At 41.4% G+C, this 23,801-nt stretch overlaps 1 protein-coding gene across 2 annotated transcripts in view; it reads right to left on the bottom strand.

Moving 5' to 3' along the window:
- Positions 1–14,682, bottom strand: part of CAV1 (caveolin 1) — a 38,226-nt gene extending 23,544 nt beyond the window's left edge. Inside the window, exons 1-2 of one of the 2 annotated variants that reach the window (XM_066362532.1) lie at positions 14,489–14,682; positions 12,981–13,145 (exon numbers count right to left, since the gene is read on the bottom strand). In XM_066362532.1, coding sequence (XP_066218629.1) covers positions 12,981–13,145; positions 14,489–14,518 — 195 coding nt within the window. In that variant the 5' untranslated portion in view covers positions 14,519–14,682. Of the gene's footprint in view, positions 1–12,980; positions 13,146–13,798; positions 13,933–14,488 lie in introns of those variants that run through there. The other variant, XM_066362533.1, reaches the window with a different exon arrangement.
- Between the last annotated feature and the right edge of the window lie 9,119 nt (positions 14,683–23,801).

Below are 23,801 nucleotides of genomic sequence, written 5' to 3'. Positions count from 1 at the left end.
TCCAATGAATGCCATTTCATTTCCTTGACATATTTTGTTATGCCCATTTCCAGCTTTATGTTATTACTGCTCATAATATAGAAAAGGCAAACAGCGAGCCATGGCTGACAGAATATTTTAGTTGTCCTGAGAGATGAGTGGTGCCCAGTGAAATACACTATTATGTCTGTTTCTTACTCTGGCATTTGTTTTTGAGAACAAATATGTAATAACTAGGGAGGAAGTCCCAGAGAAACCACTGGAGGGATGAAATAAGCCTTTCTCCTACTAGGATAAAGCTAAGATTTTTTTACAGCATGTTGCTGTAATGTAATGTAATCTACAAATGCCTGGAGAAATCCAACAGGCAAATTGAGAACCTTAAATGAAGCTGTGAATGCCAAGTGCCTGTCAGGACCTGCTTCATGCTCTGACAGCTGCCTACACTCAGGCAGGATCAGCTGCACCGCAGGTGCTGTGGCCGAGCTGGGTAATCAGGGTGCTTTAAAGACCCAGGTGGCTCAACACATGCTGGCATTGCACCTTGTCTGGTTCAGAGAGTGTGTTCCCCATCCAATCACTGCAATCACACTGCACTTCGCATCTATTTCTGGTCTTTGGGACTCAACCCTTCCTGCCTTGTTGGGAATTCACACAGCATCTACATTTCTTGAGGTCTGGAGTTTTACCTTCATCTTTACATTGTTCCTTCACCCCTTCCCCAATCCACCTGCGGGGAACGAGAGTCTGACCCTGGCACTGCAGGGCTGTCAATTTCAAAACTGATGACTTCTGGAATTCACCTTGCCAAATGCTGCCCACCGTCATCTTTTTCGGCATGATGATGACACTATTGCCTGCCTAAATCAGGGCCAGTTACTGCAGAGAGGCACTGGAGCTCAGGGCATAAGAACCAGGCCCTGGGGTCTCACTGGATATGATCGTGTGTAATAACAATAGCGCCCTCGTCAAAGGCCTGTTGGAGGAGTAAGTTGCCACAGGAAGTGCTGGAGGAAGGCAGCCCCTCACCCATGTCACTTCCGCCTGCACATTTAGTACTGTTTGGTTTGCCCCACTGCACTGAAATCAGGCCTTTTAAACAATATAAGCTATATCTCATCAGGTCAGCCCTGGTCTAAACAGAACTCTGTGAGTCTCTGTGGCCTGCAAGGGGACAAATGCCTTGGTGGAGCACAAAGGTCCTGCTGATCTAGCTCTTGCTTGTGTCCCTTGCTCTGGCCACAAATGACCTGCTACTGGTGCCCAGAACATGCTGAGTATCCTCAGGTCTCTGGGCCTTTTTGCTCCTGCTGTTCCTTTTGTGAGTCAAATCAAGGACGCTTTACTGCCTTTGGAGAATTCCCTGCTCTGTGCCCTATTTTGGTCTGTCCCTTAGTTACACGACCTTACACAGATGTGCTTACCTGTGTGCTTCCCTGATAAACTCTAAACCCCATCAACCGACTGAGTTGACATCTGAGCTGATCATCTCATCAACCTTGGCAGCACTGTGCGAAGCTCTGGATGTGGACCCAGAGTTTGCAGGTACAAAGCTCAGTGCAGCACAGAGCAGATAGCAGGGCAGGGAGAGGGGCCTTGTGGGCTTTTTAAATCACTGCTTCTATTTATTTATTTTTTCTTCTTTTCCAAGAGAGAGGAGAGGAGACGGACAGACTTCCACATGTGCCCCAACCGGGATCCACCTGGCAACCCCATCTGGGGCCGATGCTTACAACCAAGCTATTCTTAGTGCCTGAAGCGGATGCTCCAGGGGGCCACCCTCAGGCCTGAAACAATGTGATCCAATGAGGCATAGTTGCAGAAGGAGGAGGGGGGGGAGAAGAAGCAAATGGTCGCTTCTCCTGTGTGCCCTGACGGGGAATCAAACCCAGGACATCATATGTAGGGCAGAGGCTCTACCACTGTGTCAAGTTAGCCAGAGCTCATATCATTGCTTCTTTTCTTAACAATCTCTTTTGTCATTGTAAGTGAGAAAATGTAATTGTATCTGATACCTGCAACACATGTGAAATGACCCAGGACAATCTCTAGATGTAATTTGTCTTTTTACATAGACTCGATCAATGTCCATTTGCATTGTAATGTCCTTGCTGGGCTCAGGAAACGTTTATATATTAAATGTATCTTCTAAAAATTTTACCGTTAAATTACTATGAGATTAAGCACATGCATACACCATCAAAATATCCTTAGCTTCCACAAAGTTACAAATGCCTGGCTCTTAATTACCCAAACAGCTCACAATGGCTAAGAGGAAGCACAGTTGTGTCTTTAGGAGTATGTACTTCCTCTGGCACTAAATAATGATCAACCAGAGACATCTTCTCAAGTTTCAGTAAAGAAAACAAGATGTATTTTATATCTGAAACACCAGCATGTTCCCATGAGAGGCAGGAAACATGCACTCCGTGCAGGTGTAAGTCTGTCCTCCAGTGATTCCCTGGCTGGCTGTGTGGTACATTGATCGTGCAGATTTCCTCTGAGCCAGAATTAAAAACACTTCCTCCACCCTAAACAATAGTGCATGTGAAAGCATGCCATTTTTTTTGTTTGTTTCCTGAACTAATTGAAAAATAGTTTAAACAATTTTAAACATTTTAATCTCTGACTGAGTAGCTGACAAAATATGTGATGGAAAGATGTCAGTTCTATTAACCCCGTGTTACAAGAAAAGAAACCGGGGTCTGAGGGTAGAACAGACTGGTGTTTAAGAGCTGCTCCTCTAAGTTTTGGTGCAGCTTGTGGCTGCGGTGAAGGGCAGGAGAGAGGTGATACCCGAGAGTGGAGAAGAAAAAAAGGCACAACATGCTGGAATGTGGACATTTTGCCCATTCAGTTAAAAAATAGTGTGTGTAGGGACTTTTGTGCATTCCAAGTATAGCAGCCAGTGATAGGTGACTGCCAATCCATTGTGACCATATAATTTTTCGTGCACTTTTGAGCATGAAAGGGGGCACTCAAGGCTGGCCAGTATTAACTGGTCTATATGGGACAACCTAGGACCTATGCCCACCCCACTCGTAGGTCGCCGTGAAGCTCTAAGCTTGCAGTTGGCTGTAAGCCAAAGTAGCCTCAAGGAACTGAGGACCATTGAGCATGGTTTTTTTGGGAACTCTCTATGGTGTTCCAGAGCTCCCTGGCATGGTTTAATTTGGCCCGACCCTCATGTGTTTTTCTGCCAGAAAGAACATCTGGAGTGATACAGCATCTGTTATCTTTAGTGGAACCATCAAGGATGTATATCTTTAAGACAACCTTGAGTACAATTACTTCTAAACTCAACTTCATAAATGTAGAAAGCTTTGAAAAATACAGATCCATAGGCCCCATCCTTAGAAATGCTGACTTAGTAGATCTGTAATGGACCCAGGATCTGTATTTTTAAAAATTCCTCTAGGGAATGTACAAGCATAAACTCAAAATGAATTAAAGACTTAAATGTTAGACTCAAAACCATAAAAATTCTAGAAGAAAACATAAACTAAAATCTTAGAAATTTCTCATAGTTATATTTTTTTCTGATATAAAACCTCAGGCAAGGGAAACAAAAGAAAAACTAAACAAACAGGACTACATCAAACTAAAAAGTTTTTGCACAACAAAGAAAACCATCAACAAAATAAAAAGACAACCCACTGAATAGATCATATTTGTCAATACATCTGATAAGAGCTTAATATAAAAAATTTACAAGATACTCATAAAACTCAACACCCCCAAAACAAATAATTCAATTAAGAAATGGGCAAAGGACCTGAATAGACACATCTTCAAAGAAGACATACAGATGGTCAATAGACATATGAAAAGAGGCTCAACATTATGAATCATCAGAGAAATGCAAATTAAAACCACAATGAGATATTACTTCACATCTGTCAGAATGGTTATAATCAATAAATCAACAAACAGCCTGACCAGGTGGTGGCGCAATGGATAGAAGGCCGAACTGGGACGTGGAGGACCCAGGTTCAAAACCCCGAGGTCGCCAGCTTGAGTGTGGGTTCATCCGGCTTGAGCAGAGGCTCACTAGCTTGAGCAAAGGGTCACTGGCTTGAGTGTGGGATCATAGACATGACCCCATGGTTGCTGGCTTGAGGCCAAAGGTTGCTGGCTTGAAGCCCAAGGTCGCTGGCTTTAGCAAGGGGTCACTCACTCTGCTGTAGCTCCTGGGTCAAGGCACATATGAAAAAGCAATCACTGGACAACTAAGGAGCTGCATTGAAGAATTGATGCTTCTCATCTCTCTCCCTTCCTGTCTGTCTGTCCCTATCTGTCCCTCTCTCTGACTCTCTCTCTGTCTCTGTCAAAAAAATAAATTATTAATTAATTTTAAAAAATCAACAAACAGCAAGTGTTGGCGAGAATGTGGAGAAAAAGGAACCCTTTTGCACTGTTGTTGGGAATGCAAATTGGTATAGTCATTGTGGAAAGCTGTATGGTGTTATCTCAACAAATTAAAAATGGAACCGTGTTATGAACCAGTAATTCCAGTTCTGGGAATATATCAAAGAAACCCAAAACAGTAATTCAAAAGAATATATGCACCCCTATGTTATTTACAATAGCCAAGATTTGGAAGCAACCCAAGTACTCATCAGTAGATGAATGGATATAGAATCCGTGGTACATATACACAATGAAATATTATGCAGCCATAAAAATAAAAGAAATCTTATCTTTAGTGACAGCAAGGATGGACCTGGAGATTATTATGCTAAGTAAAATAAGCCAGGTAGAGAAAGACAAGTACCATATGATTTCACTTATATATAGACTCTAATTAACAAAATTAACTAACCAACAAAACAGAAACAGATTCTTAGTTACAGAGAACAGATTGGCAGCTGTCAGAGGTGATGGGGTGTGGGGGCCTGGGGAGAAAGTTGAAGGCATTAAGCAAAAAGAAAAAATACTTATAGATGCGGATAATAGTGTGGGGATAACAGGAGGGAGAGGGGATGGGGAGGTGGAGGAGGGTAAAGGGGATAAATGGTGATGGGGGGACCCTTAACTTGGGGTGGTGAACTCACAGTGTAGTACACAGATGATGTATTATAGGGTTGTGCACCTGAAACCTGTATCATTTTGTTAACCAATGCCACTCCAATAAATTCAATAAAACATTTTTAAAAATTCATCTGGTGATTCTGATGTCCAGCCAAATTTGGATCTGTAAGGAGGCTATGAGGTTTTTAAAAAGCTGACAATTTCAAATTTTCAATCAGAACATTAGAAATGGAGCATCAACATAGGAAGGGAGAATATTAGAGAACTGAAATATTGTCTATAATTTAATTACAAATATTTATAGGACCTAAACACGGGCAATTGTTTGAAAGATATATGTTTCTTATTCTACTCCAGACTTCTTACTGGCTCAGGAACTATTTAAGGCATTAAGGATGAGGTATTTTTTAACTAAACCCTGAAGGTCATAAGGTTTTAACAAATAGCAGAATTTGGTAAAGGAATTTCAGCAAAAGTTCTCAGAGGAAACTGTATGAAGTGGCAAGAAGAGTCATGAACTCTGGGCAGTGCTTCCCCCTGCCTTGTCCCTTATTGTAGTTCCCACACATAATAGATGCATACTAATTATTTATTGAAATGTGGATAGCTTTTGTGGGGGAGAACACTGTTATATGAGAATGACTCATTCTTTCCTTTATAACTGAAGAATTGACTCCCCTATCTCTCTCTCTTTCTCTCTTCCCCTTCCACAGCCATGGCTCCATTGCTGTGAGCACACTGGCCTGGGTGCTGGGGATGGCTCTCTGGAGCCTCTGCCTCAGGTGCTAAAAATAGCTCAGTTGTGAGCATGGCCCCAGATGGGCAGAGCATCAGCCCCAGACAGGGGTTGCTGGGTGGATCCCAGTCAGGACAGAGGCGGGAGTCTATCTATCTCCCCTCCTCTCACTTGGAAAGGAATAAAGGAAAGAAAAAATACATAGTTGGGGAAATTGAAGCATAGAAACATAAAATAGCTTGCCCAAAATATTTTTAGGGCTGGTGTTTATTAGTTTTTATTATCCAAACAGGTTTGCTCCCTGTGTATAAGTCAGACTCTCAGGGAATCCCAAACAAGAGAAATCTATTGCCCTAACATTTTCCAGCCTTCTTTACTTGGTGTCCAGTCCCACTCTAACTAAAAACATTCTAGTTGAAAGAGACCACAAAAGCATTTGGCTCATGTTGAAACCAACTGCCTGCATATTTAAGAATCATCCCGTTCAAGTTTTAAAGAAAAACGTTGCAAAAATATCTTTTCTTATCTTGGCACAATAAATACTCTTTGCACTCTATCAGGGTGCCTCACGTAACCTGTGGTGGTGCAGAGGATAAAGCATTGACCTTAAACGCTGAGGTTACCGGTTCGAAGCCCTGGGCTTGCCTGGTCAAGGTACATATGGAAGTTGATGCTTCCTGTTTCTCCCCCCTTCTCTCTCTCCTCTCTAAAACTGAATAGATAAAAAATGAGAAGAAAAAGAAAAAAAGAATCAGTTCATCAGGGTGCCTCTGAGCACCTATGTATTAGGGATATTTCTAGGGACCAAGGGCTTATTTTTTTTTGAAACTTCTTTTAAAAGAAGTATAGTATACAAGTTTTTTCCTCCAGGACCTTTGTGTACAGTAACAAAGATAACATATGGTCAAAGTCCAGGAAGAAGAAAGAGTATGTTCCTTGGCTAAACCCTTTTTGTATGAAAAATAGCGGCCTTTCCCTTTCCCTGCTGTTGAATCATGAAAAGGGCAAGAACCCCAAGGTGCCCACAGCCCTGTTCTCCCAGGGACCAGCTTTCTCAGACCATTTCATCAGAAAGAACTTATGTTGAAACTAGGGCAAACTAAAAAGCAGAATATGGAATATGAAAGTGTCTGTTAGTTTTATGGACTCGAGTGGGCAGGCTGCGTAAGCAGGTGGTTTTTGAAATCAGTGGACTTTCCAGATGCTGCTTAACATTGCAGCTGTTGTTACTTTAAGCCCCTTTAAAATGTAGCTAACTCTGCTGTTAATTGGGAGAATTACCCACATCACGAACTTTTTCACAATTCAAATAATATGATATCCTATTCAGTTAGAACCAAAGTTGAGCTAATTATTCAGTGTTTTTTGATTGAAATTAGGAGGTAGAGAAGATTTAAAAAGAAGACTTTCCATAAGCATTTAAAATATATTTATATATCATTGTTGGCTGAACGTGAAAGTGTTTCAGATGCTTAAGAATGAATAAAACCCCCCATTTTAGTCCAGTTCTCTGCCCAGTCATGTGAGGATAGGTCTCCACCAGAGACGACTATACTGGTCTTTTATAACTGGGGATTCTGACTCCCAGGCATGATCTCACTTGTGGCAGAATATCAATAACCATCTGTGAAGCTCGCGCCGAAACAAACAAACAAACAAGCAAAGCTGATATCAGGCTAATAGAAGAGACCATCACCATGATGCCGAGTGCTTCAGGATAATCTGATTTTTTTAAATCTTATGCTCTGATTACAGGTATATCAAATGAACTTAAAATTTACTATCATATTGATATTAATCATCAGTTGCTCTAGAATGCTTTTGAGTTGAAAGAGATCACAGAAGCTGTTATTTTGAAACCAAAACAGATCTAATCATGTACATGCCTTTTCTTAACTGTTAAAAAAAAATTCATGTATATTTAAGAATCATTACATTCAAGTTTTGGAAAAGAAAGTTACTAATGCACATTTTTGTTTTTCAACAAAATCTCTCAGATCTCTTGATTTGTTCAGAGCTAACATCAGAATCGCTCAGCTCATTACTCCCCTCATAACAACAGCCTGTGAGAATCACACAATCTTATCGTTTTTTCCCTTGTAATACCTTTCAAAATATTTTTTGGAGAGTAACCATGTGAAAACATGGATAAATTTTTAAACTTCTCTAACCCCTAAATTCCTCTTAATGTTAAAAAAAGAGGAATTGGAATTTAGTCTGGTATAATCATTATTTTTCCTTCCTAATTCTAAAATTCGGTCATTTTGTGCTTATATAGTTTTATCCCCAATGCCACAACATGCTGTTTCTCTTTGCCTGAAATCACACTGGAACTGTTGTCTGCTCATCCAGACTGGCTATGCCTTATCACACCCTGCACCTTAACCTGACAGCTTCTCCGAAGTGCCCACCTTCAGCATGCCATCCTCATGCTTGAAGTCTTCCTGGATTTTCACTGCTGACCTGATCAAGTCTAAACTTATGTGTCCCAGATCCAGGCCTCTGCCATCTGTTCACAATACTGTAAGTCTTTTCATCTTGGTGGCCAACCACTCTGTCATGTGAACTGTAATGCCAATCAAAATGGGCTATTAAGCATTTTAGGCCCCTCCCTAAGTGAGACACTTCCATTCCCATGCTGGGCTCATTTTGGACCACCCTCCAGTGCTTTCCTCAGCTATCTGCACCCCCTTCAGGCTCCTCCTTATTGAACTTTTTATAACACATCCTCCCTGTCCCTCCTCAATGTCCTACCCAGAGTAGGGTCTCCCTAACACTTCATATCAACACCATTCACTTAAAACATTTTATTGAGGAGGCCCTGGCCAGTTGGCTCAGTGGTAGAGCATCGGCCTGGCCTGCAGAAGTCCCGGGTTCGATTCCCGGCCAGGGCACACAGGAGAAGCGCCCATCTGCTTCCCCACCCCTCCCCCTCTCCTTCCTCTCTGTCTCTCTCTTCCCCTCCCGCAGCCGAGGCTCCACTGGAGCAAAGATGGCCCAGGCGCTGGGGATGGCTCCTCGGCCTCTGTCCCAGGCGCTGGAGTGGCTCTGGTCGCAACAGAGCCATGCCCCGGAGGGGCAGAGCATTGCCCCCTGGTGGGCAGAGTGTTGCCCCCTGGTGGGCATGCCGGGTGGATCCCGGTTGGGCGCATGCGGGAGTCTGTCTGACTGTCTCTCCCCGTTTCTGGCTGCAGAAAAATACAGAAAAAAAAAACCCCAAAAACATTTTATTGAGGAATAATTGACAAATATAATTGTATATATTTAAAGTGTACATTGTGATTATTTGCTACACATCTACATTGTAGAATGATTACCAAGATGAAGATAATTAATACCACCTACTTTTTGTAAACCTTTTATTATGCAATATTCAATACTACTTACTTTTTTTTATTTATTATACTGTATATTTGGTTTAATTCCAAAATGATGGTGAGAGGGCTTACGAGAGGAACCACATAAAACAGGATGCCAGTTGAAAAGGAAAGTGACAATTCAAAGCCATATGTGGGAAAGAATAAGTAACCCGGGTCCATGAAACTTAAAAACCTAGTTACATATTTCCTGGCAGTCAGAGCACGAAAGAACCCATTAGTTACCATTTGGCAGTGACTCACTGTTAAGATATTGTTTATGTGGTTTTTTAAAACTTTTTATCTGTATGCACTTTGTCTCATAACTCTAATCTCTGTGATTTCTAGGACTTATTTTAGAAATTACTCTTCATAGTATATAGCACAATATTAGTTTAGCATATGATAAGACTAAGAAGTGAAGTGATTGATGAGCAATGTGATATCAGAATAATAAATTAGAAACAGTTTTATTTACCTAGAAATCCCAAATACATACTAACAAACATAAGAATAAAAATGTGAACGTAAGAAGAAAAGATAGGAGTCTTGGGGAGGGGGATAAAGGGTTTAAAGTTGTGACCACTTGAACTAAAGGAAATTTTAAAAAGCATGCACACGGCCAGGGCACACAAGAGAAACACCCATCTGCTTCTTCACCCTTCCTCCTCTCCTTTCCTTTCTCTCTATCTCTCTTTTCCTCTCCCGCAGCCAAGGCTCCATTGGAGCAAAGTTGGACCAGGCGCTGAGGATGGCTCCATGGCATCCATCTCAGGTGCTAGAATGGCTCTGGTTACAACGAAGCAATGTCCCAGATGAGCAGAGCATCACCCCTAGCGGGCTTGCTGAGTGGATCCCAATCAGGCGCATGTGGGAGTCTGTTTCTCTGCCTCCCTACTTCTCACTTCAGAAAAATAAAAAAAGTAAAAATAAAAAGCATGCACAGCCCATTATTTTTGGATAAATGTCTATAAAGATCTCATAATATAGAGCAGCATAATTTTAGTAAGATAAGAAACAAATTCACTGGAACTAAATGGTATAGACTAACTCATATCATCATCACCAGTGGAATAGGTGGTAAAACTCCACCTTCTTGAAATATTTGCATGACACACCCAGATTCTGAGTTTGCTCTCCATCCCTAATGGCTGCCTTATGGCCTGAGAGGGTAACTATGCAGATCCCGCTATGCTGCTCCTCACACTGTACATCAGGGTTTAATTTCTTCTCCACCTGGAGTTCTTTTCTTGAGCGTGGTACAGGAGCCTCTGTGAAGTGCAGGAACTCTGCAGCCTGGCACTGTCCAATAGCGGTTTCCATGCTGATGGAGTGGCCCTGTCTATGCTGTCCAGCAGGGTAGCCACTGCCCTCACGTGCTGAGAACTCATACGTGGCTGGGGTGACTGAGGAACTGAATTTTAAATTTTGTTTTACATAAATTACTTGAACTTTAAATTTAAAGTGGCTAGTGACTCCAGCATTGGGCAGACCTGCTCACCTTGGAACAGAATTTTCCTTACCTGACTTGGTGCCACAAAGAGTAGATTCAGTTGATCCCTGTTTCTTTACTATCCTGTGAAGTTTTAAGCTGCCATGCACTCACTGTGAAGCTTTGGTGTCTTTATTATTTTAAGAAGTCTGTGCCATCAACGTAAAATTTAGGGGAATTCATTATTTAGGGAAAGACTATCCCTGTTTCTGTCATAAGTTTCTGGACTTGGACTTAAAGGAAAAATGCTTACAAACTCGGGGTCTCTGTAAGGTGCAGGCCCCTTGCCCAGCCTTATTGCAGGTGGCACTGTTCGGGTTTTTGTCTGCAGGGCGCTCTGGAAGCAGGGCATCTGAGTGAGTGGGCCTACCCAGCTCCTCTCAAGGTGGATTCCTCTGCCTAACTGTCTCATTGAGCTCACAGCTCCGTGAGCAGGTGGGTGGGGTTTGCTTTCTCTAGGCCAGCAGGAGCTTGCTCTAACTGTTCTTTTTTAATTTCTTTAATATGAGGATCCACACTTGCTCTTTGAAATGCTATTTAGTAAACTGCTATTTCCTCTAAGCCTGTTATGCCCTTTTTCCATCTGCGTTGAAGTCTCTTCTCCCAGAGGGCTTTTCTTTTTTGACTTAGTCATGCCCTGTGTGGAGACCCACATCCACACTGCCGGCCTCTCTGACTCACGCGGAGGCTAGCTTGCTCCAGGAACCTCACTCACACTGGTGGCGCAACAGGGAGGCCCCAGCGAGCCAGCCCTCTCTGAATTCTGCCTTTTTTCCTGGCTTCTCTCCTCCTTGTCCAAAACCACAGGGGACGGGAAAACGCAAAAATGCCCTTGCCCTTTTTAAGATAATGTTTTCAGTAAATAGTTTTCAGAAATTATAACTTTCAGTTTATAAACTACTTTTGTTATTGCTGTTGCTTTGAAATATTCCATAATCTGGCTGGTTGAAAAACCTGCTAAGGCTCCAATTTTCCTTTTTCCTCCACCAGCAAGCCAAGACAGTCAAGTCTGACAGTTACGTTTTCCTTCCAGTTACAGATTAAACTGTTCCCCCTTTTTCAAAATATATTATTCATAAATGTGAACAGTCTCTGAACTAAAGTTTCTTTCATCCCTGGAGAGGAGGCCTGGTGGGTGGAAAGTGCTTGCCTGCCCCATTGACTGCTCTGCAGTTATATGGAACCGGGTCTTCACAGGCCAGGACTTTCCTGGGCCCTCCTCCTGCCTCAAAGGAAACACTCTGCCAAGCACGGTTCACACCCATGACTTCACAATCCAGGTGGGTTCAGACGATCAACTCCTCTGATTTGATTTGCTCAAAGAGTCAAAGTTGTATAACATATAATGAAATAAAAAAAAACTGATCACTGAGTCAGATCTAAATTTGGCCAATAACCTGTTTAATTCACCTGTGCAGCAAGTATATCCTGGAAGTGTAAAAAGGAACTCCCAGGGACATGTCCCATTAGCGCAGGGGAAGCGCAGCAAGGGGTCACTAAAGAAGCCACTACTTGCCACACCTAACCAGAGGTGTCTGCCGGAGAAATCAAGGGGCGCATATTCTTTTTGATTTTGTCATTTTCTTGAGCTGAGCACAGGTGCCCTGTTTTACCAGTCAAAATACCCTTCATATATGCAGATGTATATCTTCTATCTATCTACCTATCTATCTATACTGCTCACAAAAATTAAGGATTATTTCAAAAATGAAATTGAAGCTATAAAATATCCCCTAATTTTTGTGAGCAGTAGATGATATATAGTTATACATATAGAAATAGAGATATATAGATATAGATATAGATATATAGATATAGATGATATAGATATAGATATAGATATATAATCTTGGTCTTTAGTTGGAAGCTTTTCTACCCATTTTATTATTTTTAAGAAAAGCACTTTACCTTACTTAATTTTCACTGCTGGGAACATGCCCACTCTGTATTTCGGCTTTCGGCCTTTGGCCCCAGCCCTTACACAAGGACCTACTGCTTTAATTCTTGGTGCAGTGAGACCACGCTTCACTGACTTTCAACCCGGGAATGAAGAGAGAGTGACCTGCAGCGTAACCCTGTCACCCTTCCAAGCAGTGGGGGTCTGACCGTCGCTGCGACCAGGAGGGTCATTTGCCAGAAGAGTGCCGCTACATGAACGCCTATAAAACTCAAGTTAGCTAAACTCCAGCTGAACTAACCAGCGGGAGGGGGAGGGGAGCTGAGCCATCCCTCAACCGCGGGAGATCCCACACATCAAGCCCGGAAAAGGGTGTGTGTGTGGCCGAGGTGGAGAAGGGTGCACGGGCTGCTCGCCGGAAGAGAGTTGTCCCAGCCCTGACAGCGCCCCTAGGGGGACGCCCCTTCCTTGCCGGCCGCCTCGCCTTACCTTGACCACGTCGTCGTTGAGATGCTTGGGGTCGCGGTTGACCAGGTCGATCTCCTTGGTGTGCGCGTCGTACATTTGCTTCTCGTTCATCTCGTCTGCCATGGCCTTGTTGTTGGGCTTGTAGATGTTGCCCTGTTCCCGGATGGGAACAGTGTAGAGATGTCCCTGCAGAGGGCGGACGGCCAGGAGAGGGAGAGTGGCACCGGCGGGCGGAAGGAATTTCCAAAAAGAAAAACAAGCGATCAGAAGACAGCCTGGCGGCGGAGCAGACCTCCAGGCTCAAAATCGAACCAACTGCTTCTGCAGCAGTGGCTCTGAGCACAGTAAACTCCTTGGCGCCGCAAGCTTTTTAAGAGGATCGGGGGAAGACACCACACCCCTCGGTACCAGGCAGGGAGCTCCTGCCTCCCGCACCCGCCGCCAGGGGTCAGGGCGAAGCCCGCCGCAGCCCGCCCGGCCCCCGCCCTGCGCACGCCTCGTTGGGAATCCCGCCGGTCCCGCGGCCGCGAGGGACTCGGCCTCGAACTTCTCTCCAGCCCCTCTCTCACCGCGATGCCTCACCTGCCTCATCTTCTCGTCCCTGGCCCCTTTCCCCTTGTTTCCACAATCCTGCCATAATCCTTACAATTCAAATTGACCCCACCAATGGAATGTCCCCATTTCTTTGCTCCCCGGCCGGTTCCCCTGGCACCACCCTCCTAATGCCCTCTTTGTCTCTCTACAGCTCCCCCAGCCCCCGTGGTGGTGACAGTCCCGCATGTCCCCATCTCTGAGCGGAGCCATGTGTCAGATCCCCTAACCCTGGAATGATATTTCACCTGCACCACTACCCCAACCCACCCTCAAGTCACTTCCAGGCCTGTGGCTGAACGGCGGCTGCGTTTGGGAAAACAAGGTTTTCACACCCGGGGCGGGAGGGTAGTTGGAAGGAGTGGTGGAGTTAAGGGGAGGGAAGGCCGCCCTTCTTCAAACGCCCCTGCCAGGCGCCGCGATGCAGGAGGAGTTCTTGAGGTGGCCCAAGAGCTTTGTAAAGTGCAAACACGGCGCGCGCCGCCGCCCCGGCCAGGGTTGCAGGCGCCTGGCGGGGAGTCGCTGGGATTGTCCCCAGGACCGCGGGTGAATGACCTCCCACCCTGCTCTCGAGCTCCCCGCTCCCCGCCGGCAAGGGCCGGATCATGGGGGTCCCTCTATTGGGCAACACCTGGACCGGTCTAGAAAAGCGACCTCGGCCCGAGAAACCCAACTTCAGAACCTCGACCACCTTTCCCCCGTTCTAGTTTAGGACCTCCCCGCCCCCCCGGCTCCCTTTCCACTAGGAAAACATCAAACATTCCTGCCTCCTCTTCATTCCCTCGCCCAGGCCCATTCCTCAGCAGTGCCAAGGCGAGAGGAGTGCCCCGCGGAGAGAGGGCTGGGGCAGGGAAAGCAGCCGGAGCATTTGGAGTGGGAGATAGCAGAAGCGGGCACTCCCTGCGCGCCCCGCGCGGCGCGCGCTCCCCCAAGCCTACCTCGGAGTCTACGTATTTGCCCCCAGACATGCTGGCCCGTGGCTGGATGCAGGCTCTGAGATTTCCCTGGGCTGTGATTTAAGGGAACCGAGGAAGAAAGATCTTGTATTGTATAGGGGGAAAAAAGGCGCTGGCGGGGGGCGGTGGCTGGGAGGGAGCCTCCTGGCCGCCCGCCAAGGGTTTGTTCTGCTCGGGGTTGGTTGGGACGTGCGCTCTGCCGGGTCTAGGCACATCCCCAAAGTTCTGGCAGCAGAGGGCGGGGAGCGCCCGCAGGGAGCGAAGTGCAGTGAGCGAGCGTTTCACCCGCGCTGGGCTACGTGGGCAGATCTTTTCAACCCAAGGCAACATTTTCCCAGCTAGGAACCACTGAGAGGCGTCCTGGGCGAGTGAATGTTTTCTCAATGCATCATCTCAGCCGGCGTGAGGAGTGAAGGATCCCATATGCCTGGAGAGGGAGATGCCCAGGAAAGGCGTCCGAGGTTTAGAGAGAATTCTGCCCTGTTCTAAGCCATGTCTTCCCATCGCCCGCGTTCCATCGCTGCCTAACTCACAACTTTCTCCCTGTTTCAAAAGGAAGGGATAAAAAAATGGCTCGGAACTTTTAGGTGCATTTCATATCGAGACAGAAGGAAGGAATCTGTGTAGGTGCGTGTGTGATGTGCTCTTGGTGACACTGGTTTGAGTCAGCGCGGGTGGAAACTTGGAGAAACAGGCATGCATTTCCAACAGCTTCTGAAATGTCTCCCGAATAATTTGAAAAATATATATATAAAATATTTAACTTTTCTACTATTTTATTACTGATCGATTTTCTGAAGCAAAGGAAATTTATGTGAACAGGTGATGCCATAGATATAAAATATTTACAATTGTTAGTAATTGAAATATTTTAGCTGATTTGGGGCTTCTCGCTTTACCTTTTTATAAAGTAGCACAAGATGAATTAAACAATAATCAGTCATTTTTACTTTCAGGCTATAATAAGTCAGGAAATTTACTATCTAAAAATGGAAAGGTTTTTTTTTTTGTTTTTTTTTTTTAACCTAAGTTTCCAGATGCAATCAAAAGTCAAATTACGACTCGAAATAAAAAAGCTGGAAATACACCCAAAGGGACACATGTTACATGAAAAACACTGACACTCTAGAAAAGAGAATATAAGGAGGGCAGAAAAGGAGGAGAAAGGGGGGGGGGAATAGAGGAAGGAATACTTAGAGTTGAGTATCTATAAAGGAGAACTACAAAAGACAGCCTATTGTTGACGGCAAAAAGCCAATCCAATTTTTGAAACTATCAGTTTCAACACATGGCAGGAAAATGTCACATACGTTGGCATGACTTTAATTATGCTGGCTAATCATCATTAGAATACTGAAGATCTCCCCAGAATTGGTTTTGTTTTTTTTACATTTTCTTTTGGCCAAATTGCATCTCTAAATCCTTTGAACAAATTATGTGTTATCAAACAGGCTATTCTAGAAAAGGTGGTGTCAGTTTCCGTGCGCTGTGAGTGCTCTGTCTACTTCTGATGATGGCGAAACGATTGCTGTTCACCTAAGTCTTCCTTTCTAAATGTTGGCTACAAAGCAACTGGGATTATATTCTATGGAAAAATGTGGAAACTGACTCCTGTGTATTGTTATTCAGTCTTCAGCTGTGATGAGTAATCTGGACTGAAAAAAAGTCAACAGGAACCGGGGGAGAGCATGTCCTGCATTCCAGTAAGAAATGGGCTTTCTGGGGAGGCCTGCAAGTGAATGCTTAACCAGTGCTCAAAGGAGGGAAAGGAGCCCGGCTGGGGAAGTCTAGTCTAAGTGGAACCAACAGCAGCGCATGGAATCATAATAATCAGTGAAGCGTTGTCAATGCCCAAATGAATTCCTAATGAGAGGAAAACCCACAAGTCTTCATTAACTTGCCTCAACAAGAAGCTGGCACAAAAGAGAGGAAGACCTTATTGTGGTTCTAATAGCTGAGTTAGAGAATTGGCTCTGAATTCATGAGAAATAAGGAAAGATAAAGAACATTGTTAGCATACTAAAAGAATTAAAATGAATAAATGATATAAAAAAAAACACAAAATATTTTTTCTTTGATACCCACGTAGTTAACTTTAGGCTTGGAGGCTAGTTAATAACTTTCTCCAAATCATTTACTAAAAAATGGGTAAGTGGCGACTCATTTGCCCTCTATTTTTTTTTTTCTTTAAAGAAGCAGTCTTAAAGGTCAGCCAGCTTGTGTATTATATGTTAGTAAAAGTACAGAGCTAAGTGGGACACAGATCCTGCAAACCAGCTATCATAGAGATGAGAAAACTGAAGTTTAAATATACAAATAGGATTTGTTCTTGAGTTTTGTGAGGGTAATGACATATTTTAAAGTTGGAAAATAACTAGCACCTGTTAGCAACTTACAGGCCATGGGATTCTTACATCGTCTAGTGACACATGAAAGTTGTTGCCCCTTGTGTTCTGGCATCTTCTCAAGCCCCCTCACCCTGGCACAGCCTCCTGTCACAGTTCCCACTACCTTCGGTCCTCTTCATACTCTAATTGCCGCCTCAGGATTAGGAATCTAAGGTTTGATCACTTACAATGATATCAAGGTTGTAAGAAGCAGGCATCTTTCCAACATTTCTGAACACTGAGAAGCTATCTGGTATGTATGAATCATAACAAAACCTCAAACTCAAAATTTAAACATATTAATTTTAGAACTTTTGCCAATATTTATATTTCAATGATAGCCTGCCACTATGCTTTTATCCTTCTAATGAACTCAAAATATTGATAGTGAAATAATATATCTGACCTTTAGTTATCACTATTCCATTTTACAATGTTATCAAGTCTTTTGTTATTCAAGACCAAATTAAACTCTCTGGTTATTTAATATAATTGAAATGAAGTTAATTCTTGGGAAAAGTTTTAGGTAGCAAATCATAGAAAAGTATAATACTTCTTAGTGTCCTTGCTGTAATTGGTAAAGGTATTATTGTAAGTACTAAATCAGTGCAGATGAAGCTTTATAGATAATTAAAAGAGAAAGATGATGTGACCACCACATTTTTGTCATCATATACCCAACACATATTTGCTACAATAATTCAGCACAGTGAACTACTGCAAAACTCAGTGGCTCTAATGAACAACCATTTATTCTCATTGGTTGGGCTGGGGCTTGGCTGATCTAGACTGAGGTAGCTGGGGAAGCTTTGCATCTCACTGCAGATCTGTGCTAGCTCCTATCCATATGTCTATCACCCACCTTGGACCAGCAAGCTAGTCAGGGTAGGTTCTTTTCAGGATCTAAGGAGTAGCAGCTACATGAGAGAACAAAGTAAAAGATGCAAGCCTCCTGGAAGCCTAGATTTGGACATGGCCTTTTTCTATTGGCCAACGCAAGTCACTTGACCCAGCATAAAGTCAAAGGTTGGGGATATGAAGTCATTAATGATGAGGCTCTGGCAAGGTTGTGAAGACAGCATAGTGTGAAGAGCCCAAATCATGTAAAATATGATAGTCATCAGGGGCAGTTTTTGGCTTTCAATTTTCAATGTTTTAATCTAATTTCTGAGATGTACTATTTTTCCATCTTTTATTTCATTCTCAAAAATAGTTTATATAGTATTAAAAATCTTTCCATTATATAGTTGGCAACAAAAAAAAATCCTTTATCTTGTTAAATACAAACTTTTACATGAATATTCTCAAATATGATGTGTGACAAAGGGCCTGGACTGGTCACGAGATATATTCCTTGGCCTTAAAACAGAATGTGACTTTTCAAGGTGCTTGACAATTTACCCTAATTTCTAAAATTAGACTGTCATTTTATTGCCATTTTCATTATTCTCCTGGATTTTAAAGTCAGTGTGATGAAATTTGTGATTTTCTTTGAAAATGAAGCAAAATTTTATCTCTAAAAGTAGGTATTCAAAATTTATAACTTGCCTTTTCTTTTATCTAAAATTTTTTTTGAGATTTTCCCACAAATTATGTTAAAAACAAAAATTATAACAATCTGATTAGTTAGCACACAAGTAAATCTGGATATAGAGATAATAATAAATGATAAATAAAAATCACATTAAGTTCTTTTTTAATTTTGCATGAAGTCCATGCAAAATTCCAGGGCAATTCATTATCTCATCATGATAACAGAGAAATCACACAAACTGCCATGGAATTGGGTGATTGACCTACCTTGACTACTTTAATAACTGGACTGTAATAACCCTACCAAAACAATTGTTCTAGTATTCTTTAAAAAGAGAAAGTCTTAGTTCAAACACTAGTATAATGAAGAGATAATGTATTCAGAAAGCATGAAATGAGATGTAAATAAATATTTGGCAAATTTTTCATTTAGGTAGATTTATATCTATAATAAAAGAAATAACTGCAGTCCTATCTAATCCAAAACTGAAAATATTTAATATAAGACTTGGGCACAGGAATTTTCAGAAAAATTGTGGTCAGGTGGTGAACTAGATTACTACATTACAACTAGTTGAGAGAAGTAAAATATTTAGATATGTAGACAATGACTGTATTTCCTCCTATTCAAGTGAAACAAAATTATGACCACTCTTAAGAAATATAAAAACTCCATAAATCTTATCCAAAGTGTGACTAACTATCAAAAACTTGCTAGGACAAGTTATAATATAATATTATATGATATAATGAAATAGAATATAATCTGAGATATTTACCATTTTATGGTATACTAAAAGAATATTTAAACGGCATATTAGAAATATTAAATATTTTATCTTAACAAATAATTAATTTGAATATTTCATTTTAGGCTCTGGCCAGGTTGCTCAGAGATAGAGTGTCCTTCTAACACATGAAAGTCATAGGTTTGATCCCCAATTAGAGCACATAGGAGAGGTAAACAATGTGTTTGCTGCTTCTCTCTCTCTTTCTTCCTTCCCCCATCCCCACTCCCTCAACCCATTCCTTTCTTCCTTTCTCTTTTTTCTCTCTCTCTCTCTCTCTTTCTTTCTTTCTTTCTTTCTTTCTTTCTTTCTTTCTTTCTTTCTTTCTTTCTTTCTTTCTTTCTTTCTTTCTTTCTTTCTTTCTTTCTCTGTCTCTTTCTTTCTTTCTCTCTTTCTTTCCTTTTCTTTCTCTTTTTTTTCTTTCCTTTTCTTTCTCTTTTTCTTTCTTTCTTTCTTTCTTTCTTTCTTTCTTTCTTTCTTTCTTTCTTTCTTTCTTTCTCTTTTTTTCTTTCCTTCTTTATCTTTTTCTTTCTTTCTCTCTTTCTCCCTCTCCCTCCTTCCCTCACTTTCTCCCTCCATTTTTTTCTTTCACTTTTTTTTTTATTAAGTGAGAGGCAGGGAGGCAGAGAGATAGACTCCTGAATGTGCCCAGATGGGGATCCACCTGCTCTGCCCATTGGAGTTGCTGCTCTGTTGTTTGGCAACAGAGCTATTTTAGCACCTGAGCGAGGCCATGGAGCTATCTTTAGTGCACAGGGACAACTTGCTCAAACCATTCTAGCCATGGTTAAGGGAAGAGTAGAAAGTGGAGGAGTAGGAAGAGGGGTGGAAAAGCAGATGGTCTCTTCTCCTGTGTGCTGACCAGGAATCGAACCCAGATCTTCCACACCCTGGGCTGATGCTCTACCTCTGAGTCAACCAGGCAGGACAACCCATTCCTTTCTCTTTCACATAAATCAATAGAAAAATTTATAAATTATTACAAAATTTGTGGATAATTTATAAATCATTTTATTATCATGAAAATGTTAATAGCCCCTGAATGGCTACATGAAATTGTATGTAAAAATTCTACATTTTCCTTAAGTTAATGAGTGTAAATATTTGAGATGCATCCTCCACAAAGGGCCTTTGTTTTTTACCAACCGGTCTGGCTTTAAGTCAGAGTTCTATTATTTCAACAAAGGAAACTCTCTTTCCTTTTGGACTTTTCCCTAGAAAATAAACTATTTACCAGGAGTTGCTTTAACCTGGGGGGAAATTTATCTCTACAACCACTACTTCAAGGCAATGATGTTTAATTATAAAGTATTTCACTCTTTAAAAAGTATATGTAAGTTCATACTGACTGGTCACCAAGTGGTCTTGCCTTTATAGAGAACCTTACTTTCTAGTAATCAGATACTGAGTGTCTTCGTTTCTCTGTCTGCAGCTACTTGGTCTTCACCTCCTTCCATGTCTTGCTCAGGCTTGTTACTCATCACTTGGGTCTTGCTACTCAGTGTGGTCCTGGGACCTATAGCATCTGCACCAGCCTGGCCTGGGAGCTTGTCAGAAACTGCAATCTCAGGCCCAGGTTATTTGTACATACATGAAATTCTGAGAAGCAGTGATCTAGGGAGAAACTTGGGAATACACATTTTCTGAAGGCATTTTAAAAGGCAGAAGTTATACCAGCAAATACCATTGTCCTATATAAGAGCCATGAATGAAGAAAAACTTTCCACAAATACATGCGTAAGAGAGCCTCCAATCATGGGGAAAGCAATAGAACTACAGCCTGGATGCCTTACAGGGAATCCCAATTCTGCAAGAGGAAGTAACGTCTATTAAAGAAATGTTTGTAAACAAATTGAAGGAAGCATCGTTTAGGGGGGAACCCTACAGGCTAAGCTGGCCAAGTTGTTTACAGGGAACTGGCAGTTCTTTTCATTTCTATAAACTGAAGGCTCCTTGGAATGTGAAATCAAGAATTACCAACTGGGCAGCAGCCAAGGTGATTTTTATTTTCTACAAAGGGATCTGAGCTGTATTAAACTCCCCCGTTAACCATACTCATAAGGTATTGGCCCGTGGCAAAAGTTGAGGTAGCCCTGGCTTACTCATTTTTTAAGAAGACAGCACAGTTCCTTCAGGAAAGTATTCCAAACCCATCCCGCACTGGAAGCATTTCAAGCTGGCAGACTTCATTCACTGAAGGTTTTAGGGTTGGAGGGTTTTCCTTTCTAATTCTGAGTATTTCTTCTACTCTAAGAGTCATAAAATCTTTAAATGAAATCCTGCAGCATAGAACCTGCCTGCATCTGACCTGTCTCAAACAGATTAGTGATCAACATTCTCAAAGTTCTTCCTGGAATATTTTACAATTTACTTTTTACCATATTCTCTTGTTTGCATATATTTATGATCACATTTCTTGTATGCCTGATCTAATAAAATGATCACTTAAGATAACTCTACTGAGATTTTCTGTCTCAGAAAAAAATTGTTTTAATAAAATCATTTTTGTACAATATTTTTCATGTTTTATGTGGTAGTTTAATCACCTTTAGAACAAATAATACTGACAGCAATAGTTCTTTTTAATCATCATAGAATCTTCATCTTGTCTAAATAATATGTATGTAAATCAGTTGATTGCTTACTTGTTTCTTCTACATGATAACAAATTATATTTTTTTGGTGTTTTATTTCCAATTCTTTATTCATGCCCTTCCCTGCATTCCGTCTACCCCCTTCATGACCCCTGGAGATGGAGCCCATAGAGTGATTGAGTATGTAGAGTATGGTCTGGAGATTTTCATTTTGTTTATCTACCTCTATGTGTGTTATTCCGGTGACTGTCTCAGCAAGGTTGTATCTAAACTAGATAGGAAGAGTTGGTTGCATTTTATGCTTCTGTTTATATATTCCAATGTCATGACTTCTCATTTTTAATATTGCTTTCTATTTTGATGTTTACTGTTGTTCTTTTGTAAGAAAACATGTACATAAAAAATACTGCTTACAAAAATTAGGGAATATTTCAAAATGAATATGAAGCAATAAAATATCCCTTAATTTTTGTGAACAGTATATTTTGTTACAGATATTGCCATTTGGTGATTATTTTTATTTTGGTTCATTGCCTTTTATTAAGTTTCAATTATAAAGCATACTAAACTAATTCATTTACGATAACGTTCTAAAGATATCAAGATACTATTGTGTGGTTCAATTACTTACTCTTTGTCTCAAAGCAAAATCAACTTTTACCCTTCAAAGCCATCAAAACTAGTGAATTACCTGGAGAGGGAGGAAAGGAGGAGAGGAGTGGATGAATCTATGCTAACCATTGACATGATAGGACACAGAAAGCCCGGGCCCCATGATAGGGTCAATGTAACCAGCATTGCACAGGCCGGCCAGCATTCTTATATTAGATGTGAATGCAAACTTGAGGAAAAAATGAGCATGGACATCATAATATGATAGAAAATGATTTTTAAATTTGTATCACTATAGGAAATTTGTATGTAAATTATGTGTGTAAAACAAAACATTATAATGTTCTTATAATACCACCTAATACCTTAAAAATTACACATAGCTATGTACATATACATAAATTTTTACTAATATAAATATACATATAAATAAATATGTTGATACAGTGTAGAGAAACCATCACACGTACACTATTATTGCAATTATAAATTATACAAACCTATTGAAAAACAGTATGTCAATATATAACTGAACCATTAATATAATTGTTTACTTCAGTACAGTTTTTCTGTTTTTGAAAATTTATTAGGAGCAAATTATCCAATAGATGGGACATAAATTTGTACATACTTTCCCTTAGTATTTCCAAGATTAAAAAAAAAAACTGACGATAAAATTGGATCATGTATTAAAAGATGTACAAACTGGCATTAAAATTCCAACCAAATGAAGAAAAATGCCTCTATCTAGAAAAATATATGTTTACTCTAAATAGAAATCATTACTGTAATTATTAATATTTTATGTGTCAAAGAGTCTAGTATTGGAGAGAAATATCAGTGTGACTTTGATACATATCAAGAAATTATTCTTGGTTAAAGGCAATATATTTTATGGAATTTAAAAAACATAAGAATAATGATATTTAAAAAAAATATTTTTTGAGCTTTGCTGGAATGTCGGGCCTAGAGCACAGATCATACAGGGAAGGAAAAGGCGTGCTCAGGAAAGCAGGGTATAGGGCTGGGGCGGGGCTCCGGGACTAGAAGGGGACAGGGTGAGGAGAGGAGCTCTCACTACTGAAGACTTGGAATTGACTCCAGTGATGGAAGAAAGTAAAAAAGGTGCTTCTCAGAGCATGAAAGGTGACATGACTGAATGCTAAATAGAAGAGAATGGAGGACAAGTCACTGGAACAGCTGTACACAAATTCTAGAAATAACAGATAATCTCTATAGTAATCAAGAGCCTGAACTCTGGTGTCAGATTCTCTTGGCTCAAAGCCTGAGTCCTCCCAGTGTGACGACTTGGGAAAATGTTTGAACTTCAGGGCATCAGTTTTCTCATCTGAAAAATGAGGATGATAACAGAACCCCCGTC

The sequence above is a fragment of the Saccopteryx leptura genome, chromosome 2 (assembly GCF_036850995.1).
Source record: "Saccopteryx leptura isolate mSacLep1 chromosome 2, mSacLep1_pri_phased_curated, whole genome shotgun sequence".
Taxonomy (NCBI): domain Eukaryota; kingdom Metazoa; phylum Chordata; class Mammalia; order Chiroptera; family Emballonuridae; genus Saccopteryx; species Saccopteryx leptura.
Note: the sequence above shows the minus strand (reverse complement) of the source record. Positions and strands in the feature narration are given on the sequence as shown.